Source organism: Nycticebus coucang, chromosome X (genome assembly GCF_027406575.1).
Source record: "Nycticebus coucang isolate mNycCou1 chromosome X, mNycCou1.pri, whole genome shotgun sequence".
In the NCBI taxonomy this organism is placed as follows: Eukaryota; Metazoa; Chordata; class Mammalia; order Primates; family Lorisidae; genus Nycticebus; species Nycticebus coucang.
In genome coordinates, this window is record NC_069804.1 from 19,001,002 (window position 1) to 19,028,607 (window position 27,606).

General features: G+C 37.5%; 1 protein-coding gene across 7 annotated transcripts in view; it reads right to left on the reverse strand.

Moving 5' to 3' along the window:
* The window catches only part of RPS6KA3 (ribosomal protein S6 kinase A3), a 135,453-nt gene that overhangs the window by 58,813 nt on the left and 49,034 nt on the right, over nt 1-27,606 (reverse strand). For 6 of the 7 annotated variants that reach the window (XM_053579805.1, XM_053579803.1, XM_053579802.1 and 3 more), the window contains 2 exons: nt 16,918-17,034; nt 10,153-10,234 (listed from right to left, as the gene is read on the reverse strand). In XM_053579805.1, coding sequence (XP_053435780.1) covers nt 10,153-10,234; nt 16,918-17,034 — 199 coding nt within the window. Of the gene's footprint in view, nt 1-10,152; nt 10,235-16,917; nt 17,035-27,131; nt 27,293-27,606 lie in introns of those variants that run through there. The other variant, XM_053579809.1, reaches the window with a different exon arrangement.

Sequence of the window (27,606 nt, forward strand, 5' to 3'; positions counted from 1 at the left end):
GTCATATTTTAAAGATCTTGAAAAAACAATAGTTCATTTTATATGGAATCAGAAAAAACCTCGAATAGCCAAGACATTACTCAGAAATAAAAACAAAACAGCAGGAATCACACCACCAGACCTCAGACTTTACTACAAATCGATAGTGATCAAAACAGCATGGTACTGGCACAAAAACAGAGAAGTAGATATCTGGAACAGAATAGAGAACCAAGAGATGAATCCAGCTACTTACCGCTATTTGATCTTTGACAAGCCAATTAAAAACATTCAGTGGGGAAAAGATTCCCTATTTAACAAATGGTGCTGGGTGAACTGGCTGGCAACCTGCAGAAGACTGAAACTGGACCCACACCTTTCACCATTAACTAAGATAGACTCTCATTGGATTAAAGATTTAAACTTAAGACATGAAACTAAAAATACTAGAGGAGAATGCAGGGAAAACCCTTGAAGAAATTGGTCTGGGTGAGTATTTTATGAGGAGGACCCCCCGGGCAATTGAAGCAGCTTCAAAAATACACTACTGGGACTTGATCAAACTAAAAAGCTTCTGCACAGCCAAGAACACAGTAAGTAAAGCAAACAAACAGCCCTCAGAATGGGAGAAGATATTTGCACGGTATATCTCTGACAAAGGTTTAAGAACCAGAATCCACAGAGAACTCAAACGCATCAGCAAGAAAAAAACAAGGGATCCCATCGCAGGCTGGGCAAGGGATTTGAAGAGAAACTTCTCTGAAGAAGACAGGCGCACGGCCTTCAGACATATGAAAAAATGCTCATCATCTTTAATCATCAGAGAAATGCAAATCAAAACTACTTTGAGATATCATCTAACTCCAGTGAGACTAGCCTATATCACAAAATCTCAAGACCAGAGATGTTGGCGTGGATGTGGAGAAAAGGGAACACTTCTGCACTGCTGGTGGGAATGCAAATTAATACATTCCTTTTGGAAAGATATATGGAGAACACTCAGAGATCTAAAAATAGATTTGCCATTCAATCCTGTAATTCCTCTGCTGGGCATATACTCAGAAGACCAAAAATCACAACATAACAAAGATATTTGTACCAGAATGTTTACTGCAGCCCAATTTATAATTGCTAAGTCATGGAAAAAGCCCAAGTGCCCATTGATCCACGAATGGATTAATAAATTGTGGTATATGTACACCATGGAATATTATGCAGCCTTAAAGAAAGATGGAGACTTTACCTCTTTCATGTTTACATGGATGGAGCTGGAACATATTCTTAGTAAAGTATCTCAAGAATGGAAGAAAAAGTACCCAATGTACTCAGCCCTACTATGAAAGTAATTTGGGGCTCTCACTTGAAAGCTATAACCCAGTTACAACCTAACAATAGGGGGAAGTGGGAAAGGGAGGGGAGGGAGGGGGGTGGTGGGTAGAGGGAGGGGGATCGGTGGGATCATACCTGTGGTGCGTCTTATAGGGGTATTTGCGAAACTTGGTAAATGTAGAATGTAAATGTTTTGGCACAGTAACTGAGATAATGCCAGGAAGGCTATGTTAACCAGTGTGATGAAAATGTGTCAAATGGTCTATGAAGCGAGTGTATGATGCCCCATGATCATATCAATGTATACAGTTATGATTTAATAAAAACAATAAATAAATAAATAAAATAATTGATGGGTAAAAAAAAAAAACACTATACAAATTTCAGAACACTGGTGATAAAGAGTAGATTCTAAGGACTTCCAAAGAAAAGCAGCTTATCTACAAAGGACTGAGTGTCAGAATGGCAATAAACTTCATCATTGCATCATAAGAAACTAAAAGACAAGGGAAGTAATGCCTTCAAATATCTGAGGGAAAATTGTTTCTGAACTAGAATTTTACGCCTAGCCAAATTATAAATTAAGTGACATGTGGGGTCACAAAAAACTCACCATCCATTAACCCTTTCTGAGGTAGCTACCATGTGATGTATTCTACCAAAACTAGAAAGTAAACTGAGAAAAAAGATAGATAACCAAATTTAGAGAAAGAGATCAGAGTACAGCAAAGGTGTGAAGGAATATGACTCCAGGAGACCATTTGGTTTAGCTAAGAACAATTTTTATAAAGCTGTAGAAATGAAAACATTACTGGGAAGACGTGAAAAGGGAAATTGTGTGTGGGTGGCAGTGTGAGAACTAAATACTCACCTTCCATGTTCGGAAGCTAATAGATTATACTTTCAAATGAAAACAATCAAAGAACTGCAATATAAGAGTAATAAATATGAAGGTAAGTGGTAGAAGCAGGAGTAAAGGGTTCAAAGTCATTGTCTGCTGGGGGTCAAGAACTGGGATAGGCAGTAGGGTGAGTAAAGCACTGTTATCTTATATGATGAGACTCTGTATAGACACTGCTTTGATTAAAATAAAAATTACATTCAAGAACACATTCAGAGGCTGGGTGTGGTGGCTCAAGCCTGTAATCTTAGCACTATAGAAGACTGTTGCAGGAGAATCTCTGGAAGCTAGGAGTTTGAAACCAGACCTGGTAATAGCGAGACCCTATTGCTATAAAAAATAAAAGTTGTCTGTGGAGGGGGGTGTGCCTGTAGTCCCAGCTCCTAGGGAGACTGAGGCAGGAGGACTGCTTGAGTCCAGGAGTTGGAGGGTTCAGTGAGCTATGATGATGCTACTATATATTCCAGCCTGGGCGACATAGTGAGATCTTGTCTCAAAAACAAACAAACGAAAACAAAAAAACCAAACCACATTTGGAATTATCTAGCAGTTCGTAAGTCAAATATTTTCACTTTCCTATGATTCCTTCCATAGCTTATGTCTATAAAATTTTACGTAATTGTACTAGCTCAAGTTCTTATAATTTCTCACTTACATATTTTCCCTAAGTATATTATTGTAATTATATCTAAAATATTAAAAATTCATTTTAATAATATCCAATTAAGTGGCAAACCATAATTTCTAAATCTTCCTCTATTTTTCAATGTGTATATTATTTCTAAAGTCTTGCTATTGTAAATAATGTTGCAATCAGAATTTTCAAGCACATGAATTCCTTTCTGCGGTTATTTGCTCATGTTAATTTAGCAGCAATAATGACTCTCTGTACTTATTGCAAAGCTGCTTTCCATTTCATACTGCCATCTTAAGAAATAATTCATTATTTTAATATGCATCTTTGATTTTCAGCAAAACTGAGCACTTCTCCAAAGATTATTTATTTTATCTTCTTGTGTAAACTTTATTCTAAAACCCTTTTAGGTAGAATGTATAATGATATTTCTTAATAACTCCTAACTTCACCTTTCTTTATACATTAGTTGAAATTCTATTGCAAGAAAGCAGTCCTAAGAGGGAAATTTATTGCATTAGATGGCTACATCCAAAAAACAGAAAGAGCACATCAATAAACTAATGAATCATCTTAAAGAAATGAAAAAGAGCAATCCAATCCCAAACTTAGCAGAAGAAAAGAAATAACCAAAATTAAATCAGAAATAAATGAAATTGAAAATAAAAGAAGCATTCAGAAAATTAATGAAACAAAAAGTTGGTTCTTTGAAAGGATAACTAAAATCAATAAACTATTGGCCAGATTAACCAGAAATAGAGACGTAAAATCTTTAATAACCTCAATCAGCAATGAAAAGGGGAAATAACAACTGATACCACAGAGATACAATAGATTATTTCTGACTACTACCAAAAACTTTATGCCCAGAAATTTGACAATGTGGAAGAAATGGACCAATATCTGGAATCACACTATCTTCCTAGATTTACCCAGGAAGAAATAGATCTCTTGAACAGATCAATATCAAGCACTGAGATTGCAGAAACAATAAAAAAGTTTCCAACAACAACAAAAAAAGCCCAAGACCAGATGGCTTCACATTCAGAATTCTATCACACCTTCAAAAATGAGCTTTGTACCTATACTGCAGAACCTATTCCAAAACCAGGAAAGGTCCTAATAAAAAAGCAGAACTACAGACCAATTTCACTAATGAATATTGATGAAAAATACTTAACAAAATCTTAGCAAATAAACTGCAGCTACTCATTAAAAAAATCATACAACATGATCAAGTAGGCTTCATCCAAGGCATGCAAGGTTGGTTTAACATATGCAAATTCATTAATGTAATACACCAGATCAATAGAAGCAAAAACAAAGACCATATGATCCTTTTAGTAGATGTAGAAAAAGCATTTGACAAAATTCAGCATCATTTTCTAACAATAACACTCAAGAAAATAGGCATAGGTGGCACATTTCTTAAGCTGACTGAAGCCATCTATGACAAACCCACAGCTAAAATCATACTGAATAAAACTGAAAGCTTTTCCACTTAGAACTGGAACCAGACAAGGATGTCCACTATCACCACTATTATTCAACAGAGTTCTAGCCAATGTAATGAGGCAAGAGATGGATATAAAGGGCATCCAAATGGGGAAAGAGAAGGTCAAACTCTCTCTCTTTGTTGATATGATCTTATACTTAGAAAACCTCAAAGACTCAACTACAAAACTCCTGGAAGTGATCAAGAAATACAGTAATGTCTCAGAGTATAAAATCAATGTCCACAAATCAGTAGCCTTTGTATATGCCAATAACAGCCAAGTTGAGAAGCAAATCAAGGACACAATTCCCTTCACAGTAGCTTCAAAGAAAATGAAATACTTAGGAATATGCCTAACAAAAGAGGTGAAAGATCTTTTCAAAGAGAATTATGAAACCCTAAGAAAAGAAATTGCAGAAGACATTAACAAATGGAAGAACATACCATGCTCTTGGCTGGGAAGAATCAACATTGTCAAAATGTGTATTCTACCCAAAGCAATCTATAGATTCAATGCAATCCCCATTAAAATACCAACATCATATTTTGAAGAATTGGAAAAAAATAGTACTTTGGTTTGTATGGAACCAGAAAAAATCCCATATAGCTAACACTATTCTTAGTAATAAAAACAAAGTTGGAGGCATCACCCTACCAGACTTCAGGCTATATTATAAGTCCACAGTAATCAAAACAGCATGATTTTGGCACAAAAACAGAAACATAGACATATGGAATAGAATAGAAAACCAAAAGATGAAACTAAACTAGTCTTTAACTTGCATCTGATCTTCGATAAACCAAACTAAAGCATACAGTGGGGAAAAGGATCCCTAGTCAACAAACGATGCTGGGAGAACTGGATAACCACATGTAAAAGACTGAAACTCAACCCACACTTTTCAGCCCTTACAAAAATTGACTCAAGACAGATAAGAGACTTAAATCTAAGACACAAAACAATAAATATCTTAGAAGAAAGTGTGAGGAAAACTCTTGATGATGTTGGACTGGGGAAAAATTTTATGACAAAGACTTCAATGGCCAATACAACAACAAAAATTAACAAATGGGACTTAATTAAGCTGAAAAGCTTCTGCACAGCTAAGGACACAAGTAAAGCAAAAAGACAACCTTCAGAATGGGAAAAGATATTTGCAGGATATCAGTCTGACAAATGGTTGATATCTAGAATCTACAGAGAACTCAAATTAATCAACAGAAAAAGAGTAAATAATCCCATCTACCTCTGAGCAAGAGATATGAACAGGACCTTCTCTAAAGGAGACAGGCAAATGGCTAACAAACATTTGAAAAAATGCTCATCGTCTCTGATCATCAGAGAATGCAAATCAAAACCACCCTGAGATACCACCTAACCCCAGTGAGAATGGCCCATATCATAAAGTATCAAAACTGCAGATGCTGGCATGGATGTGGAGAGAAGGGAACACTTTTACACTGCTGGTGGGACTGCAACCTTTTTGGAAGGAAGTATGGAGAATCCTCAAAGAACTCAAATTAGACATCCCATTTGATCCTGCAATCCCATTATAAGACATCTTCCCAGAAGAAAAAAAATCATTTTATCATAAGGACATTTGCACTGGACTGTTTATTGCAGCTCAATTACATTTGCCAAAATGTGACATTACCTAAATTTCCAACCCAGGAATAGATTAACAAGCTGTGGTATATGTACACCATAGAATACTATTCAGACATTAAAAAGATGGAAAATTTACATTTTTTGTATTAACATGGATGGAGGTGGAACACATTCTTCTTAGGAAATCATCACAAGAATGGAGAAGCAAGAATGCAATTCTAATATGAAGGCAGTAGATGATCTAATACAAGGTCGGGGGGGTAGGGGAAAGAAAGAGGGATTGAGTAGAGGGGAGGAGGAAAGACAATGGGGAAGGTCACAGTATATGGCACACCTCTTGGGGGCAGGACACGATTACAACTGTAATCAGTGTAATCTAATTCTTTGTACCCTCAATGAATCCCAAACAATAAAAAAGAATTCTATTGCAAGAAAAAGCTTTTATTTCTCTTCCATTAATTAATTTATGAATTAACTCATGGATTCTTGTTTTATTTGATGGGCTGTAATCGAACACCATCATTCATTACTGCTATGTTCAAATTGTCCCAGATTGGCCAGTAGGAGCCCTTTAATCAACTCCTTATATTGACATTTGAACATGAGATGAAATAATTTCCTGTTGTCCTATTTATACTATTTTTCATTGTATAAAACTACAAAAAAATTTTTTTATACTGTCAATTTGTTAGCAATTTGCTCGATATCTCTTCCTAAGTTTCCTAGATGTGTTACCTTGGAAAATTCAGTTAGGCTGGAATTAGTTACAGTGTAGGGTTTAAGAGAAGACACTAAACATTTTCTGGGTTGTGGCCTGGCACGGTGACTCACGTCTATAATCCTACTGCTCTGGGAAGCCGAGGTGAGTGGATTGCTTGAGTGCAGGAGTTCAAGATCAGCCTGAGCAAGAGCAAGTCCCCCTCTCTACTAAAAATAGTAAAAACTAGCCTGGTTTGGTGGCAAGCACCTGTAGTCCTAGCTATTTGGGATGCTAAGGCAAGAGGAACTCTTGAACACGAGAGTTTGAGGTTGCTGTGAGCTATGCTGATGCCACTGCACTCTACTAAGGGTGACAGAGTAAGACTCCGTCTCAAAAAAAAATGTTTTCCAAGTTTCTCAGAGGCATATAAAAAACATCATGAAATCATTAATTTCCCACTGTTTTGTATAACTGCTTTGTCATACAGAGCAGCAGGTACTCAACACTGTTGTAATAAATATATTAAAATGTAACATACATTTTGCACTATCTCATTCCATTGATTTCTATGCCTGTATTATTCCCCTCCAATAATATTCTGAACTGCTGCTGTTTTAAATAAGATTCAGTACTTGACAGCTTAATCTCTTCTCATTATTCTTTTATAAAATATTCTGGATTAAGAAACGAAATTCTGAATCATTTTGTTAAGTTTTAAGGAAAATGCAACTGGACTCTTAATGATAGATGGTTATAAGAGTACTGATATTCTTTTCCTTTTTTTTTGAGACAGGGCTTCACTAGATTGTTGCTTGGGCTTGGAGTGTAGTGGCGTCATCATAGCTCATTACAACCTCAAATTCCTGAGCTCAAGTGATCTTCCTGACTTAGCCTCTGATGCAACTATAACTATAGGTGTGTAACTATAGTCACTAAGCCTGACTAATTGTTTTTTATTTTTTTGTAGAAATGGGGTCTCACTCTTGCTCAAGCTAATTTTGAACTCCTGGCCTCAAGTGATCCTCCTGTCTCAGTTTCTCAAAGTGCTAGGATTACAGGTGTGAGCCACTGAGCCTGGCCTGAGATTCTTAACAGCCTTCTCTAATAGGACTTAGACATTTATTTCCTTTCCTGCTATCTTTTAGGTTTCTTAGAGTTTTGTAGTTTCTTTTTCATATAATCCACATAAAATGCCATTAAGTACATAAAAATAAACTACTTTTGTGAATGAACTGAGTTCAATTAATGGAGTTTTGTAACATAGAATTCGTGACAATAAAGTTATTATATAAAAGTAGCAATAGGCTGGGTGCAGTGGCTCATGCCTGTAGTCCTAGCACTTTGGAGGCTGAGGAGGGAGGATTGCTTGAGCTCAGGAATTTGAGATCAGCCCAAGCAACATAGTGAAACCTTGTCTCTACAAAAAAAAAAAAAAATTAGCCAGGTGTGATGGTGCATGCCTGCAGTCCCAGTTACTCAGGAGGCTGAGGCAGGAGGATAGCTTGAGTCCAGGAGTTGGAGGCTTCTGTGAGCTGAGATCATGTCAATGTACTTCAACCTGGGCAACAGAGCAAGATCTAGTAAAAAATAAGAAATAAAAACAGTGATATAAAGGTAGGGCAATGAGGATATAATTTAATACCCTGGTCTTAGCAAGAATCAAGTTAAGTGATAATGCCATGGGATAGAGACTGAATAGGAAAGAAAATACATTCAGGAAGGGAGCAAGAGAATGAAAACAAAGGACAGTATTCATAGAGAGAGGCAAAATTTCTTGGGACGATGGTAATATCCACGGTGGGTAACTAATTGAGAGTAACATCAGAAATAATAAATGATCATTGGGAAGCACCTGTGGCTCAGTGGGTAGCACACTGGCCCCATATACCAAGAGTGGCAGGTTTGGACCTGGCCCTGGCCAAACTACAAAACAAAAAAATAGCTGGGCGTTGTGGCAGGCGCCTGTAGTCCCAGCTACTCGGGAGACTGAGGCAAGAGAATCGCCTAAGCCCAGAAATTGGAGGTTGCTGTGAGCTGTGATGCCACAGCACTCTACCGAGGGCAATAAAGTGAGACTCTGTCTCTAAAAAAATAAATAAATAAATAAAATAAAAATAAATAAATGATCATTGCAAATATTTGTTCTAGACTATTTTAAAAGCTTTATAAATTATATGTAAATTGAAGAGAAAAAACTGACATTAGGAATCAATAAATAAAATATTGAGAGGTTATGTGGGAAAATAAATCAAAGGAAGACTTAAGTATTTTAAAATCTACATGCAAATTCTTCTGAATGACTTTTTATCTATGAGTCAAATCCTGTATTAGCATTTTTATTTATTTTTTAATTTTTATAATATTGGCCTTTTATTTTTAATATCTATTATACCATGAATTCATAGGGAAAAGATTCCAGCAGTGCGGAGAGGTGCCTTGCCATCGAATGCAACAAAGCTTTGTATGACTATTATGTCATGACTTCATGGGGAATAAATAGGTTCCAGCACCTAATATCATGGTTCTATTGGTTCTCTTGGGTCTCTTGTGTGCTATACCATATGCCTATTATGCCATGAATTCATAGGGAATGGGTTCCAGGAGCTCAGGCTCCTTTCCATTGGTTCTCACAAAGTGTGCATCTCTGGGTGGAGCAGGCTGGCACTTCAGTTGAACCCAGGTACCTTTCTCTTTGGCTTCCTTCTTTTTCTCATCATTTTCCTTCACCTGTTTCAGGAAGCTATCTCAGCCTTTGGAGTGCTTAATATGCTCAAAATGAACATTAATCCTCTTGGCAAGAATCTTGCCCTTGTTTGTTTACAACAATGCCAACAGTATGCTGGGTAACACTGTAGACTCTTCTGGTTTTGCCATGGTAACATTTGTGTGGCATGCCTTTTTGAACATATGCATTCCTTTGTTGTCTACAATATCACCTTTTTTATAGATTTGCATATACGTGGCTGAAGGAACAACTCCATGTTTTCTAAAAGGCCTAGAAAATCTGTATCGGGTACCTCTCCTCTTTCCCTTTGTCAGTTGGTGAATTACTGGAAGATGGCATCTCTGGCTAAAAGGCTGTATTACCCTTTTTAAAATCACAGGTTCACAATAAAAACTTATTCAGGACCAGAGTCAAGATGATAAAGTCCCTTTAGAGTAAAAGCTATTTTACATCCAGTAAATAAGTACTTTTTCAAAATATTAAAATAATTACATTAATTTGAAAATGAATCAAACCCAGGTTTAATCTTCTACAACTTCTACTTGCCTAAAGCCCAATATGAATTTATAACACTTCTTTTATAACATGGCAACTCCTGTTTTCACTAGTTATATGATTCTTAGCCCAGTAGGAAAAATTCACTGAGTCAGTCTAAATTTAAAGCCAGTAATAAGAACTGATTCAGAATTTAAGTAACCAACCTTGGAGTCCCATGAGCTCTACTAAGACCTTTCAGTTTGTTTAGACTACACAAACATTACAAATAGCAGCAGCACTTACCTTTCAGTGTGGCCTTCTTTAATACCTTCATGGCATAAAGCTGTCTAGCATCAGAGCCTGAGATTTTTTTAACTAAGAAAACCTGCATTTAAGGAAGAGAAAATAAATATTAAAAAATATCACAAACTATACCTTTATTAAGTGAAATAAGACTTTATTATTATTATACAGATTCTAATACAGTACAGATCAAGTATCTCTCTTAGAATGTATCAGTTATAAATATGAACGATAAACAGTAGTTAGGACTTGTGGTGTCAATATAAGTTAATACATTTTTTCATTTTGTTGTTTGCCAATTCCCAAAGAGCATGTAACATGTTAGGACAGAAAAATATTATCTTTAAATGTCATATAAGAGGAAATAGGTGGAGAAAAGATCAGTATGTCTAAAGTACAACAAAAGTGGTGATGGCTCTGATTTTCACAAAACAAAAATTCCTTTGAGCCCATTGAAACTATTAGACAGGGGTTTTTCTTGACCACAATTTCCTGTTGATACAATTATTCACTGATGAAGGAGCTTTGCTATATATGAAAAAAATGCACATAAATCTAACTGCTCAGCAGAACAATTTAAAGCACTCACATTGAAAAATTCTATTCACATTTTTTTTTTGAGACAGTGTCTCACTATGTAACCCTCAGTAGAGTGCCGTAGTGTCACAGCTCACAGCAACTTCGAACTCTTGGGCTGAAGCTATTCTCTTGCCTCAGCCTCCTAAGTAACTGGGACTACAGGAGCCTGCCACAATGCCTGGCTATTGTTTTGTTGTAGTTGACATTGTTCTTTGGCAAGCCCAGGCTGGGTTCGAACCTGCCAGCTCCAGTGTATGTGGCCAGCACCCTAGCCGCTGAGCTACAGGCACGGAGCCAGAACAATTTTTTTTTTTTTGTAGAGACAGAGTCTCACTTTATGGCCCTCGGGTAGAGTGCCATGGCCTCACACAGCTCACAGCAACCTCCAACTCCTAGGCTTAGGCGATTCTCCTGCCTCAGCCTCCCGAGTAGCTGGGACTACAGGCGCCCGCCACAACGCCCGGCTATTTTTTGGTTGCAGTTTGGCCGGGGCCGGGTTTGAACCCGCCACCCTCGGTATATGGGGCCGGCGCCTTACTGACTGAGCCACAGGCGCCGCCCTTTTTTTTTTTTTTAAGACAGAGTCTCACCCCTTCTGCCAGGCTAGAGCACTGTGGTGTCATAGCTCACAGCAACCTCAAACTCCTGGGTTAAAATGATCCTCCTGCCTCAGCTTCCCAAGTAACTGGGACTACAGATGCCCTCCACCACGCCCAGGTAGTTTTGCTATTTTTAGTAGAGACGGGGTCTTGCTCTTGTTCAAGCACTGGTCTCAAACTCCTGAACTCAGGTGATCCACCTGCCTCGGCCTCCCAGAGTGCTAGTACTACAGGCATGAGTCACACAAATGTTTAATGTGACCTAAGTCAGAACCTCACCTTCCCACCTTTTTACAATCAAATTATCACATATACCTAAATACGAAGAACACAATTTCCAAGTATGTTATTGAGAATTTTGACATTCCAAATATTTTTGGCTACTTTTAAAATAAAGTGTGGGAATTGTATAAAATGAATAGTCTTCTATAAACAATGCACGGTTGTGCTACAACATGGCCAGTACAAGACTATCAATGAATCTTTTCTACTCATTTTGACCATTAGGTTCATGATCTTTTCCATCAAACCTAAGTTTAAACAGACCTGCTAAATGGACCTGAATTTCAACTCATTTTCTCCTACCCATTCTTTCCTAGTAGTGTTCTTAAGCTGCCCCAGATGAAAAGAAGAGAATCAATTACAATCAAGAACTAACTTTATGATTAGCTCTCAATTATGTGAATTAGCACGTCAGGCTATTAGCACAAAAATCAAAAAAATGATTCATTCAAGTAATTTTAGGACAAGGCATAGTTTTTCACTTTGAGAAATTGTGTCAAGGCAATGAGCAATGAACCAAAATCAAGTGAAGAGCAGAATGTGTTACTCTCCTATTATCACTCCCTTCCTTTTCACCATGCTCCATTCTTCAGCTCCATTTAGTCAGTTAGTGGGGGCCAATCTAGGGAGTGAAAAGTATTCTTAAACAGAGTAGTTCTATAGAATTAGGACTATTACTCAAATGTTAAAGGTAATCAAAGATTATTAATGTTTTTGAGCAGAAATAAATTCTAATTGGTGGAGATAATTAGAATTTATTTGATATTTATTCATCCTTAAGATTCTCAGAGTAAACTTCTATGTTTTATTCTACAAGAAAAAATTCTCCTGGAGGATTCCAAATTTTCTTCAACTATTCTTTCAGTGTACTTTCTTAACACATTTTAGCACCTCTTAGCTTATGAAGTACCACAAACACTGTAATGGATTATCGTGCCAATTTTGGAAGGCAGGTCTACTATCAATGCTTACTTTACAGCTGCCTGAACTAGGGTTTAGAGTATTTAAATAATTTGCCCAGTGTCACAGGTCAACCACTCAAGTCTTACGCTTCTGCTCAGGGTGCTTTTTATTTTTTCTCTTTGGCCAGTAACCAGCCAAGCCTAGCAGGAACAGCAGCAGTCCTGAACTAGGGTTTAGAGTATTTAAATAATTTGCCCAGTGTCACAGGTCAACCACTCAAGTCTTACGCTTCTGCTCAGGGTGCTTTTTATTTTTTCTCTTTGGCCAGTAACCAGCCAAGCCTAGCAGGAACAGCAGCAGTCCCAGCTGCCACTGCTTTCTCCACCAGAGCATTCCTGACCTTTCTCACTGCCCCCATCCCCCACGAAGCTATTCTAGGCTCTGATAGGTCATCCCTATTTCCTTGGCTTACCCTGGCCTTTTAGGATGAGTAAGAAAGAAGACAGCCTATTTTTAACATTTGATATTTATAGTAAGGTATTTAAGTTACTTTTAAAGATGTAAAGGGAGAAGCATGCTAATTCCTAGGAACTTAAATATTGTGTTCCCTGAAATTTTAATGTATAAAAATAAACCCATCTATTTGGGTTTATCAAGTGGCATGATAATACAATTTAATATCAGATACTATATCATTTAATGACCTTTTATTATTTAATTCTCACTACTATAGGGTTAGAACTATTACTCATTAATTCTTTCCAGAATTATATGCTGGGTACTGTGCTATTGGTTTAATACTGAGACTTGGTACAAGGCATGGCCCTTGTACTCATGACACATACAGTCTAGTTGGGGAGATAGTCAATAAATAATTTAATGAAAAACTGCAATTGTGCTAAGTATATGGAGATGAGGTATATAATGTTCTCAGTGGAGATGAGGTATATAATGTTCTCAGAGGGTATAACCAGGGGACACAACCTAAGCAGGATGGCAGGAAAGGCTTCTTTGAGATCAAAGGCACAAGAGGAGCTGGCCAGCTGAAAAAGTGGTGGGACAGAGTTTTTCAAGCAGAAGGAATAATAGGACGTGGAAAGGCTTTCTAGTGACATGAAACTTAAGGACCCTGTTTAAGGACCAAAAAAAGGTGATTAATATGGCCAGAACATAGAATGTGAAAAGTATGTAAACTGATGTTGGAGAAGTAGTTAGGGGCCAGGATGGGTTCCTCAGTCATCTTAAGAATCTATCTTTGGCTTGAAGCCTGTTGCTCAGTGGTTAGGGCACCGGCCACAGACACAGGGGCTGGTGGTTTTGAACCCGGCCCGGGCCTGCTAAACAACAACAACAACAACAACTACAAGAACAAACAGCTGGGTGTTGTGGTGGGTGCCTGTAGTCCCAGCTACTTGGGAGGCTGAGGCAAGAGAATTGCTTAAGCCCAAGAGTTTGAGGTTGCTGTGAGCTGTGACACCACAGCACTCTACCAAGGGCGACGTAGTGAGACTGTCTAAAAACAAACACACAAAAATAAATCTGTCCTTATCATAAAAGCAAAGGGAAACAACTGAAGGGTTAAGCAGCTAGAGTAAAAGATCAGTTCATGCTGGCTGTCATGTAAATAATGGATTTATGGATTGAGGCATGAATACATTTGGGAAGACCCATTTAGGAGACTCCTTCAAAAGACCAGGTAGAAAGGTGGTAGTATATTCTGGAGGGGTAGCAGTGGAGAGGACAGCAATGCTTTAAGAAATTTTTACTAAAGAAAGCAACAAGACTTGGTGACAGATCAGATTGGCTAGGGCAGGAGTGGAGTATGGGGTGGTAGGGACTAGAAAGACATGTCTAGAATGGCCCCCAAAATTCTGGCTTGCTTAACTGGATGCCATTCACAGTGATAGAGAAAAATGAAATAAAACAGATTTGAGGAATAGGGGAAGGTGATGAGTTTTGTCTCAGATATGTGGGACTTTAAAGTTCCTTTGAGACATGCAAATTAAAAAAACTAAGCAGTTGTGTGTAACAGTTCATAGCTTGGAGGAGCAATCTAGGTTGGAGATATAAATCTGCTAGGTCATCTGTATGTGAGTTATAATTAAGATAGTGGGCATAGAGAAAACAAATTAGTAGGAAGTATGTATAGAGGAGAAGGCAGCCTAGAATTGAACCTTGAGGAACTTCAATATTTAATGACTGGCTATGAGAGGGAAATGGGGCTCCAAGAGGTTAAGTAACTTACTTAAGCACACACAGTGAATAAGTAGAAGGAAGAAAAAAAATCGGATCCAAGTCTGGCTGACCTAGAGCCCAAACTTCCAACCATATGCTCTGCTAGCTACTTAGTTTACATTGGGATAAAAAGCATCCTTTTGGGTTTGAAAGAGGTTACCAACTGTAACAAATTACCTGTGTTAGACGAGAATGCTAAATAGTCTCACTAAAATACAGAAGAGAGCTAAACTGGTGCTGTTTTGAAACTTGCTAAGCATAATATATTCAAATGTTTCCTTACACAGAAGTATTAAGCAATCACTGCACTGTGAATACTGAGTGAAAATCTGAATTTTCCTCTAGCTGAGAAATGTCTAGATAGATCACACAGTAGTGATTATAATGCTATGCTAAAGAAATACAGGAAGCAACCTTGAGGTATGCAGCAGGGGGATAAGGATTACTCAAAGAAAACCAATAAGATGTTGCATCTTTTGGAGCAATTTTACTTGGTGGCTTGGGGAAACTATTTATTTATTAAGTTTTTTTTTTTATTTGAGATGGGGGTCTTGCTTTGTTGCCCAGGCTAGAGTATAGTCGTGTGATCGTAGCTCATGATAGCCCAGAACTCCTGGGCTCAAGTTATCCTTCTGCCTCAGCTTTCCAAGTTGCTGGGATTATAGATATGTTATACTGCACTTGGCTTTGTTTTTTACTTTTTGTAGAGACAGGGTCTTTGTTGCACAGGTTGGTCTTGAACCGTTGGCCTCAAGCAATCCTCCCACCCGGACTTCTAATGTGCTGGGATTATAGGCATCAGCCACCAGTCCCAGCTACCTCATCCTTTTTGAGACAGGGTCTCACTCTGTTGTCTAGGCTAGAGTGTAGTGGTGTCATCATAGCTCACCACAACCTCCTATGCTTGGGTTGAAGGGGCTCTCCTGCCTTAGCCTCCCAAGTAGCTGGGACTATAAGCATGTGTCACCACTCAGCTAATTAAAAAAATATATTTTTTTAGGGTGGCGCCTGTGGCTCAAGGAGTAGGGCGCCGGTCCCATATGCCGGAGGTGGCAAGTTCAAACCCAGCCCCAGCCGAAAACCACAAAAAAAAAAAAAAATTTATAGACAGGGTCTTGATATGCTGCTCAGAGTAGAGTCAAACTCCTAGCCTCAAGCTATCCTCCTATCTAAGCCTTCCAAAATGCTGGATTACAGGCATTGGCCAGCCTCACTTTTTTTGAGACAGGGTCTCACTATGTTGTCCAGGCTAGAGTGTACCCGTATCATCATCATAGCTGATTATAATCTCCTATGCTTAGGCTCAAGGGATTCTCATTCCTCAGCCTCCCAAGTAGCCCAGAACTTATAGGCATGTGCCACCATGCTCAGCTAATTCTTAACAAATTCTATTGTAGAAATAGACTCTTGCTATGATGCTCAGAGTGTTCTCGAACTCCTGGCCTCAAGTGATGCTCCTCCCTCAGTCGCCCAAAGTGCTAGAATTATAGGCATGAACCACCATGTCTGGCCAGCCACGGTTTTTCATATTAAAAACAAACATGAATGTTATTGAACAGAATGCAAACTTTACATTTCATTTTAAAGACAACCCTTGAGTCCAAAAAAAAAAATTACATTTGTAGCAATAACTCCCAACTCTACTTTCTTGAGAATACTCACTTTATGTTAGTCTTAAGGTACACTGGAAGGGAGGCTAAGAGGTATTGTACTGTATTACAAGATCACCTTCTAATCCTACACAAGGACTCAAAAAGAGGCCAGTATTATTAAGAGATTTGATTTTTAACCATTCAAGCACAACCAGAGAGGTCATGTGGTCTTAAAATATAAAATGAATATGAAGTGAATACTACTAATTTATTAGTTTCCGATGTACTGTTTTTTTGTTTTTTTTTTTGGCAGTTTTTGGCTGGGGCTGGGTTTGAACCCGCCACCTCCAGCATACGGGGCAGGTGCCCTACTCCTTTGAGCCACAGGTGCCACCCTCTGATGTACTTTTCAATGACATTTTCACTTTGCCACACTTACTGATAGAGATGTAAAAACACAGAAAACACCACTGTTAAGGGAACATTTCATCAAACATTTTCCATTACTCCACGTGTATGAAATATATATGAATTACAAAAGACAACTTTTTAGAAAGCACATATTCATGACTTACCTTTCCAAATGATCCCTGACCTAATACTTTTAAAAGTTCAAACTGGGAAGGATCTGCCTTTTCATGTCCTTCTTTTACATGATGTGTGATTGCAATTTCTTTGATACTGCCTTCTTCCTGTTGAGGTAAATATAAGGGGAAAAAACAGAGTTAGTCAGAGCCACTTTCTCTTGCTAAAAATCAAGTGATAGTAATTTAGTGTAAATTAGAAATTCTCAAATGAATATACAAAACTACCCTTTACTGACCCACCAAATATAAAGAAAATACATACCAAGCAAATATACTTTGGGGTTAAATGTCAGAGATAGTATTGTAACAACTCATTACACAGGCCAGTTTAACTTTTAAATAACATAAGCACTAAGTATTTCCAAATCTTCTTTCTCCCTACTGGAGACAATTACAATAAATAGTTTTATTATGGGGGGTAGAAGGTGCAAAGAAGTCTAAAAATAACAGATCAGAGTAAACTGCTGTGCTCTGGCCGGTGGTTACACTAGGCAGAATCAGTGCTATCTTAAAAAAAACTTGTTTGGCTCGGTGCCTATAGCTCAGTGGCTAGGGCGCTGGCCACATACACTGGGGCTGGTGGGTTTCAACCTGGTCTGGGCCTGCTAAACAACAACAACTACAACAAAAAAACAGCTGGGCGTTGTGGTGGGCACCTGTAGTCCCAGCTACTTGGGAGGCTGAGGCAATAGAATCGCTTAAGCCCGAAAGCTTGAGGTTGCTGTGAGCTGTGAAGCCACAGTACTCTACCTAGGGCAACAGTAAGACTCTGTTTCAAAAAAAACAAAACAACAACTACAATAAAAAACTTGTTTATTGGAAAGAGAGGTTGAAAAATATTCCAGGGTAAACATACAGACTTCTACCCTAAATACAGCTGTTTAAGTAAGTACACTAAAGTTTTTATCTATCTGAAATATTTGAGAGTTACTTTCTGATTCTATTAATAGAATAACCTGGAATCTGAGAAAGGAGAAAGGAGTAACACTGAAACACAAAATCAAAAAAGATTTAAAATTTACAAAGAGGATTAGGTATGAGAAAAAATGACTATTCAGTATGATAGAACAGTGAAACAAAGGTCTTTGGGTTAAGAGAAAAAAAATTTTTTTTTTTTTTTTTTTTGAGACAGGGTCTCACTCTGTTGCCCTAGCTGGAATGCAGTGGTGATATCATAGCTCACTGAAGCCTAGAACTCCTGGGCTCAAGTGATTCTCCTACCTCAGCTTCCCAAATATTTGGAACCAGAGGCATGTGCCACCATGCCTAGTTATTTTTAAAACTTTTGTAGAGCTGGAGTCTCACTTTGTAGCACAGGCTGGTCTCCAACTTCCAGCCTCGAGTGATCTTCCCACCTCAGCTTCCCAAAATGCTGTGATTACAGGTGTGAGCCACCATGACAGGTCAAGAGAAGGATTTTTTTTTTTTTTTATTGTTGGGGATTCATTGAGGGTACAATAAGCCAGGTTACATTGATTGCAATTGTTAGGTAAAGTCCCTCTTGCAATCATGTCTTGCCCCCATAAAGTGTGACACACACCAAGGCTCCACCCCCCTCCCTCCAATTTTTAAAAGATGGTGGACACTTCTGTATATTTGAGGGGAGGTGGTAGAACAAAGAGAAAATGTATATAAATAAGATTTCCAATTATTTATGTTGAGATCAGCAGATTGAGTATACCTTAATCAAGACACATACTATATGTGAAAGACAACATCTACAATAAAACAAAACCTAACAAAATCAAAAACATAAGCTCTTCAAATAAAAACTACCATTTCTATTCTGTTGACTATGTTTTTTTCCTAAGAGCACACATACTATTAGTACAATCTAAATGTACTATATAGACATAAATAATTATTTTTATTATCGTAGTCCATAAAAATGTTTGAGTTCCAGTAACACTTTCTAAGATACCCTTAGAATGTTGGCAACATAAGAAATTATAAAAATTTCTCAAAAAGATATATGAGGATATTCTAACATGGTATCTTTGGAAAATAAGTAGTAAGAGAAAAAAAAAATGCTCCCAGAAGATAAAAAGAGATTCAGGCCCATCATTTTAGTTTCTAAGACAGAGATTGTAGGTTATCCTACTACTTAGGCAAGTGAATCCTTTTGGATTCTATCTGAACCTTGGCAACAATAACAGAACAATCTCCTAATACTGGTTTCTTTCTTCATTTTGTAATTTCACATGCATTATCTCCTTAGTTTCTCACAACAATCCTGTGCAGTAGGTATTAGGGTAGAACCAAGCATTAGCTGACTCTAAGATGGTTTCTTCTCCTTCCAAAATAAAATCAAGGCACAAAGACTTCAGAGTGATAGCTATTAGTAGCTATGACAGGAAAGGCAGTAAGTAAATTAGCAAATTCTTTTACAAAACTTTTAAAGAACAATGTATACATGAGATTGATTAAGTAAGACTGAGACTAAAATCCAGCAAATACTACTATTAAACACACCTACCACATTATCAAGCTTGTGCTAAGTTCTTTTCCACCTTTTGTCTTATATTTATGCTTCACAACAAATCTTTGACCACATGTTAATGTTTGAAAGTGCAGATGATCACACAAAGGAGTAAACCTCAGAGCAAGCATAAATGTTTCAGAATTCTCTATGTATTACTCCATTCACAACTAGAAATTTGACACATCTAAAGGCAAAATGGTTTGAATACTATACAGTATAGAGTTTAAAGAGAGTAAGTGAAGACTAAAGATCACAAGCCAGTTAGTGGTTGACTTAAGGTTCAATTCTAGGCCTTCTGACTTCTAAAATAAGGCCCTTATCATTACACCACACTGAGAATGTCAGAGGCTCTTGGTGATTTCCTATCTAAGATTAAGGACAGGAAATTACAGACATATACCTCTGGTCTTCAAAACTGGTCTGTATCTTTTAGCAAAGTCAGCTAAGTTAATTAGAGCAGTGAACTTTAAAGGTTTGGAAGTACACCCTTAGCAGTGTAAAAAAAATTAGTATATACCAAATATTTGTATACTTACTGTTTTCATAAATTATATACTTGTAAAGAAGTTATCCTCTTTCTTTTCTATACCCCAAAGTGCTGTCACATTGCACTTTAAAGACTAATGGATTACAGACTTGAACTTCTGGGGCCAAGTTCACGGGCTGGGTTCCAGCATGTGTCAGTCAGTATAGTATAGAAAAAAACTATCTGCTCAAGAGCCTATCTGGAATCTAGCAGCCATTTATGCCCTTAAATCATGAGGCTGTGAGAACTATACTCTAATATTTTATATGAATTTACCATTTTCTTTCTTGGGTGAGTGGGATGTGATTTAACAGGTTACAGTATTTTTTTTTCACCTTGTATTTCATTGCAAATACTTACTACAGTTGCCTGGCACAAATAAAGATGTGACACAGAACAGAACAACCACCACTGAGTTATAAACAAATGCAGGCATACAGGATCAAGCCCTAATCCTACACAGTGTGAGCTATAATCATATCGTGAATGTCAAAATAAATAGCATTTATTATTCTCATCTTTGATGATTGCCCTTCCTTTATGCTCATGTTTAATAATTTACTAAAAAAAAGGTAGAGTCTTGGCCAGGCATGGTGGTTCACGCTTGTAATCCTAGCACTGTGGGAAGCTGAGGCAGGTGGACGGCTTGAGCTCAGGTGTTCAAGACCAGCCTGTGCAAGAGTAAGACTCCATCTCTACTAAAAACAGAAAAAAAATAGTCAGAAATGGTGGTGCATGCAGGCAGTCCCACCTACTCAGGAGGCTGAGGCAAGAGGATTGCTTGAAGCCAGGTGTCTGAGGTTGTGAGCTATGATGATGCCATTGCACTCTATCTAGGGCGACAGAGTGAGATTCAGTCTCAACAAAAACAAAAATGTAGTATGTATGGTGTTGGGAATACCTTTCATTCTTTCTTTTTCTATTTCCAGTGGTATCATCTGGGTACAAGCCTTTATCACCTTTCATGTAGAAAACTGAAAGTAGCCTGTGTCCGCTCTAATTCATTTTTCTGAAAGTATACAGCTCAAGTCAGATGACCAGGCTATTCAAAAACTCCTCTGAGGTTCTCCAAATTAAACACACTGCTTCACCTCAGCATTGGAAGCCCTCTACAAAATGGTCTTAACCTACCCTTCTTGTATACGTTATCTCCCAACATCCCTTTACTCATACTCGTGAGTCAACCTGGGTTGTTTCCTGTTCCCTCATATTTTTAGTTTTAAAATCCAAGTAATACATGCATATTAGTAACAAATAAGCAGTTACAGAAAAGCTTATAATGAGAATCCAGTCTCTTCTTACCCCATATCTAGACTTAAAAAAAATAGCTCTGCATTTACTTTTTTTACAATGTTTACTGCAGCGGTTCTCAACCTGTGGGTCATGACCCCTTTGGGGGGTCTCCTGAATATCAGATAATTACATTATGATTCATAACAGTAGCAAAATTACAGTTATGAATTAGCAACGAAAATAATTGTATGGTTGGGGGTCACCACAACATGAGGAACTGTATTAAAGGGTTATGGCATTAGGAAGTTTGAGAACCACTGGTCTACTGACCTAAAAATAAGAAAAGATAATGGAGGGGATCACTTATACTATTCCCTTTCTTTCTATCATCCTCTTCCCCCATTGTTCGATGATTATATTTTTACATAAACCTCATATTCTCTCAGCTTTGGAAAGAATGGTAAGTCCTTACTTTGTAAAAGGAAGCTAATAGTTCCTATACATCCTTTCTCTCAAACTTCCCCCCAACTTGCTGCCAACTTTATTTTAAAATTTTTTATTAAGGCTATTTATTTTAAGAAATTTAACATTCTCTCCTGCAACAACAACCATGCTGTCTCCAGAGCCTGATTCCAAAGCTGAAAGTCTATACAATAACGTCCACATTTTTTTTTTTTTTAATTTGGCCGGGGCTGGGTTTGAACCCGCCACCTCCGGCATATGGGACCGGCGCCCTACCCGCTGAGCCACAGGCGCCGCCCAATAATGTCCACATTATCGTGACAATATGTTGCTCATATGCAGACTAGGTAATATACAATTTCCTTTTATATGAGCCCAAAGCAATGACTCCCAGACCAAACCAAAGGGACTTAAAAAAAACAACCATATTTCATCCAATGCTTAAATTCATGATAAATTATTTGTGATTTTATTTTCCTTGTATGAGACAGAGTCTCTTTCTTGTCCTGGCTAAACTATAGTGATATCATTATAGCTCACTGCAACCTCAAACTCCTGGGCTCAAGCAAGCCTCCTGCTTCAGCTTCTCAAGTAGCTGGGACTACAGATATAAACTACCACATCTTGTCATGTTTTCTATTTTTTGTAGAGATAGGTCTTGTTGCTCAGGCTGGTCTCAAACTCCTGACCTCAAGCAATCCTCCCATCTCAGCCTCCCAAAATACTAGAATTATAGGCATGAGCCATCACGCCCAGCCAATAAATTCTACTTTGATTGCTATTTGGACAGTGAATTTCTTCCACCCACCTCAGCCTCCCAGAGGCTAGGATTATAGGTGTGAGCCACGGTGCCTGGCCAGGGCTTCTCTTTTTGTACTTCCTCTACTAGTTGAATATTACATGTCTGGAACTGAATCTTTTACATCACCCTTTTCCTCCTATTTTCTGTCTCTGTCTTCTGAAAGACAGACTTTAACTTTTATCTTCCTATTCTCATAATGAATTGTTTATTCTAGCAAATTTTAGTTTAAAATAAATGTTCAAGTGTTTCTTTTCTTAATTTTTTTTTTTTTTTAAAGAGCATCTTCCTCCACTCTCTACCCTCTCCCCCAACATAGATACAATCATTTCAAATGCCTTTGGGGATACAAACTAGAATTTTTAAAATATTTTTCTAAATTGGAAGGAGGGTATCTCAGAGTACAAAAAACTTTCTTGGGGGTGGAGAGCAAAGATCAATGCCTGTAGCAAGTATGACATTAGCCCAAGTTCCCCAAATGTGCCACTGTTTTATCCTGAATATGCTTTTTTGTTCCTTCTAAGTTTAAATTTTATGAGAAATGTATAAGAAATAAATTTATGCCAGGCACGGTGGCTTACGCCTGTAATCCTACCATTCTGGGAGGCCGAGGTGGGTAGATTGCTTGAGCTCATGGGTTCGAGACCAGCCTGAGCAAGAATGAGACATCATCCCACATTTGCCAAGGCTCACATGTACCTTGGCAAATGTGGAATGTAAATGTCTTGACAAAGTAACTAGGAAAATGCCAGGAGGGCTATGTCAACTAATGAGATGAAAATGTGTCAAATATTCTATGAAACAAGTGTATGGTGCCCCATGATCATATTGATGTACACAGCTATGATTTAATAAAAAAAAAAAAAAGAATGAGACATCATCTCTCTTTTTCTTGAGACAGAGCCTCAAGCTGTCACCCTGGGTAGAGTGCTGTGGCATCACAGCTCACAGCAACCTCCAACTACTGGGCTTAAGCGAGTCTCCTGCCTCTGCCTTCCAAGTAGCTGGGACCACAGGCACCTGTCACAATGCCCAGATATTTTTTGGTTGTAGCCGTCATTGTTGTTTGGCGGCCCAGGCTGGATTCAAACCTGCCAGCTCCGGTGTATGTGGCTGGCGCCTTAGCTGCTTGAGCCACAGGCCCCCGACGTCATCTCTTAAAAAAAAACCAAAAAAAAAACAACACATAGCCAGGCGTTGTGGCAGGCACTTGTAGTCCCAGCTACTCAGAAGTCTGAGGCAAGAGGATCACTTGAGCCCAAGAGTTTGAGGTTTCTATGAGCTTTGATGCCATGGTACTCTACCCAGGGCAACAAAGTGAGCCTCTGTATAAAAAAAATAAATTTATACTAATCACACCAGATTATTTTCTACCTTTTATAAACATATGCAAAATTATAGTAGTATAATATGCAAAATGTCATTGGTTGATATCTCAGTGTCCAGACTGCACTTAATGTCACCATGGCATGGGACCATGACTATTTTAGAAATAAATCTGAGGTTCAACTAGGACATAATACTAACGCTTAGGGGCGGCACCTGTGGCTCAGTGAGCAAGGCGCCGGCCCCATATGCAGAGGGTGGTGGGTTCAAACCCAGCCCCGGCCAAACTGCAACAAAAAAATAGCCGGGCGTTGTGGCGGGCGCCTGTAGTCCCAGCTACTCGGGAGGCTGAGGCAGGAGAATCGCCTAAGCCCAGGAGTTGGAGGTTGCTGTGAGCTGTGTGACGCCACGGCATTCTACTGAGGGCAATAAAGTGAACTCTGTCTCTACAAAAAGAAAAAAAAAATACTAACGCTTGGACAATCTTGGACCATAGGTAGAAAAGAAACAATGTGCTTTTCTAGCTCATACCTATAATGCAAGGAGATGGATGCAGAAAGGAGTATCAAATTTTTGAAGACACCGATAAACCAAGAACAAAGTGAGATGTGCATGTGACAAATATATGTCACTAAATCACCTGTTCCTGAAATAAATCTGTCACATAAAAACCATGACAGTTTGTAAAATTGTGGTTTTGCCTATGAGTACATAAAATGGAAAACTTTTTTTCAATAAAGAACACAGATATAAATTATATATAATTACTGTGTGAGGCTCACATATTCTTACACTCACTGGCATAACTATGTTTTATTTATTTATATTTTTTAAGAGATAGGGGTCTCACTATGTTGCCCAGGCTGGCCTCAAACTCCTTGGCTCTAGTTATCCTCCCACCTCAGCCTCCCAAGTAGCTAGGATTACAGGAGTGTACCACCATGTCCAGCTCCTTGGTCTTTTAAACAATACATGGATATAAATTCATTCATTACCATAAAAAACTTACTTTGTACGTTTAAAAAGTTATAATGAATTCACTTATTCATTCATCCACACATTTAAATATTTTTGAGTACCTAATACACATTACCTGAGATATATAATAAGTCAAACAGACCAAAACCCCTGCCTTTTGGGGAAGACATCAAATAATAATAGATAAATTAGTTTTAGAATATGATAAATACCATGAAGGAAAGATATTGAATTGGGTAAGGGGAGTGGAAGAGCAGACATGGAAAGGAAGATTTTCAATTTTCACTAAAGGAGTCAGGGCAAGCTTTATCAAGAAGGTACTATTTGAGCAAAGACCTAAAGGAGGTAGGGGAGTCAACCACTTGGGGGAAAAGTATTTCCAACAAGACAAACCGGTACAAACACCAGTATAGAAGAGTACCTAGAGACCAGCATTTGATCAGAGACTGAAAAAGAGAGGAAGAGAACAATGAGGTCAGAAAGGTAACTAAAACTCAGGTGGCTCTCCTGCTTTTGCTTTCTCCTGATTTCTGGTCCCAATAAAAGTGTTTTTTTTTTTTTTTAAACCTATGACATGTTCTTTAGGACCATTCCTTCTTGTTACAAGGCAATTCAAATTATGGGTGAGGTATTGTGCTTGGTGTTAGAGATACTAAGATAAATAAAATTTACCTGTATTTCAAAGATTTATTAGATAAATACCTATTGAGATATAACCCCTGACAGACAAAACAAAGTCAGTTCAGTTAAAAAAATACATATTTTTAGGAATTTTGTAAAGAATGTCATTTTAGATATCACAGAAGAATGGCAAAAGAAAATTCATGGACAGGTGGATCTTTTGGTCTTCCTTCAGTCACACAGAAAGCCACCCAGTTTGTTTTCCAGGACCAACAACAAAAAAAGGCCCTTATTGTTTATTCTTAAATGGTCTTTAAAGTCTACCCTTTGGTGGAAAAAAAACTTAACCTAATGTTTCCCTTTCAAGTTACAAGGAAAAAACATAATTTTAATCCTAAAATGTGAAAAGGATTAAAGAAAAGAAACTGAAATTAATGCTATTTGAGTTATAGGAAACCTAATACTGTAACATGCAACATTAAGAAAACAAACTGGGTGATATTAACTGATTTTAAAAAATGATTCAACATTTGGCAGTATGCCCTGCCTTGTATACATAATTTCCTTTTTCCTCTCCTCCCTTGAGTCAGGAAGTGTGTTCTTGAGGCATTTGTATTTTCTAAATTGTTTTGAATGCCAGAAACATTAGTGAAGCTTGAAGTAAAATATTTAAATGCTCCTTTGTAAAAGTCAATAAATAAGTATTTTCTAACCATAGATGTGCAACTATTTTTTGGTATAACACAAAAAAGACCTTACAAATGATAAAAGGCATACTCAGTTACTCTTTAAATGAAATTCTAAATTAATTAAAGTAACATTCTCTGTAGATACTTATGTTCTATTTAAAAAGATATGTTAACTTTCTTTTATTAGATGATCAAGATATATAACACAAAATTTGGCTGGTGAAAAACTACATTTTAATTTATTCTAGATTACACTTTGACCATATCCAATTTACTTCATTTGCTAATGGAATGATAAACATGCTCAGCATTTTTCATTTAACCAAATTCTTAAGTCAGCTTCTCATATTTATGTTTGAGAAAACAGCAATGCTGGTTCTCCATACTAACATTTTTGATCACAGCCACAAAGAGCACAAAGTTTTCCCCCAATCAGAAATCCCAATCAGCAAGTTTAATTCTTTTTAAAGAGCAGCAGGATAGCACAATTCTCATGGCAAAATATCAAGCTGATTTTGGCAGGATTAAATATAATGCAAGTTATCTACTAAGCCCATTTTAACAGAGTAGTTCTTTGAAAATTGTGCCCACTCTAAGATAAAATTACTTGCTTAAAGTTACTTAAATAAATTCAAGGTTTTACTGGAACTAATTTCAACAAAAATATGATTTTAAGTTTTCGACTGCTTAAAATAACACACTTTCTTACCTAACAATTTTTTTTTGCTTACATTATAGTAATCTCCTAAAGTTTGCAATTCTGTTCATGCCTTGTTTAACACTGAGAGTTCTAGTCATTTGCTTTATTATACAAAATTACAAACAGTAGCAATATAAAAATTACTCAAGCACTAGAAAGCCAGTGTAAGACAAAATATACAAAGTTGAAATGTATAATATACATAATCAGCTTACTTTTAGTAAACAGAAGAGTAGTATCCTTTAAAAGTTTTATTAAAACTGGTTTTGAATTTTGAAATGCTTCTTATAAGAACACATAAAATGGAGTAACTATTTAATTAGTATAATTATAGTTAGCTCCAATTAAAATATTTTTTTCTTTAGAATAAGTTGAACAAAGCTTACCTGTAGAGAGCGAACACGAAAAGACAAAAATTTAAACATGGCTATGAAACCATCATGGTGATAAGGGAATTTCTGACAGTAAAACTTTAAGTTAGAAAGGGAAGACCAAGCCCTTGCAAAGTTTTCTCCTACCAGCTGTTCCGGCAATTAGAAAATTTCCTGTCAGGCGGGCCCTGAAAATGCTAGAAAAAGAGGCTGGACAATTTTCCTCTGGTAAAATAAAGGAGAAACCTGCCGGCAGGGACACTAATGTAGTTGATAGGTAGGGAGGCCAGAACAGGAAACCAAAACAGATTTTGCTGATAGCCAAATCCTGTTGAAATGTTCTTTTCTCCTAGTTCCCAGCAATCCAGACCGTTTTCATGACAGTGAAATGAATGTTATTATTTTAGACTCATGAGAAATGCCAGTATTTCTTAACTATCATGATCCTCTAAAAGCAACTGAAACTAATCACCACTATTAAAATAATAAA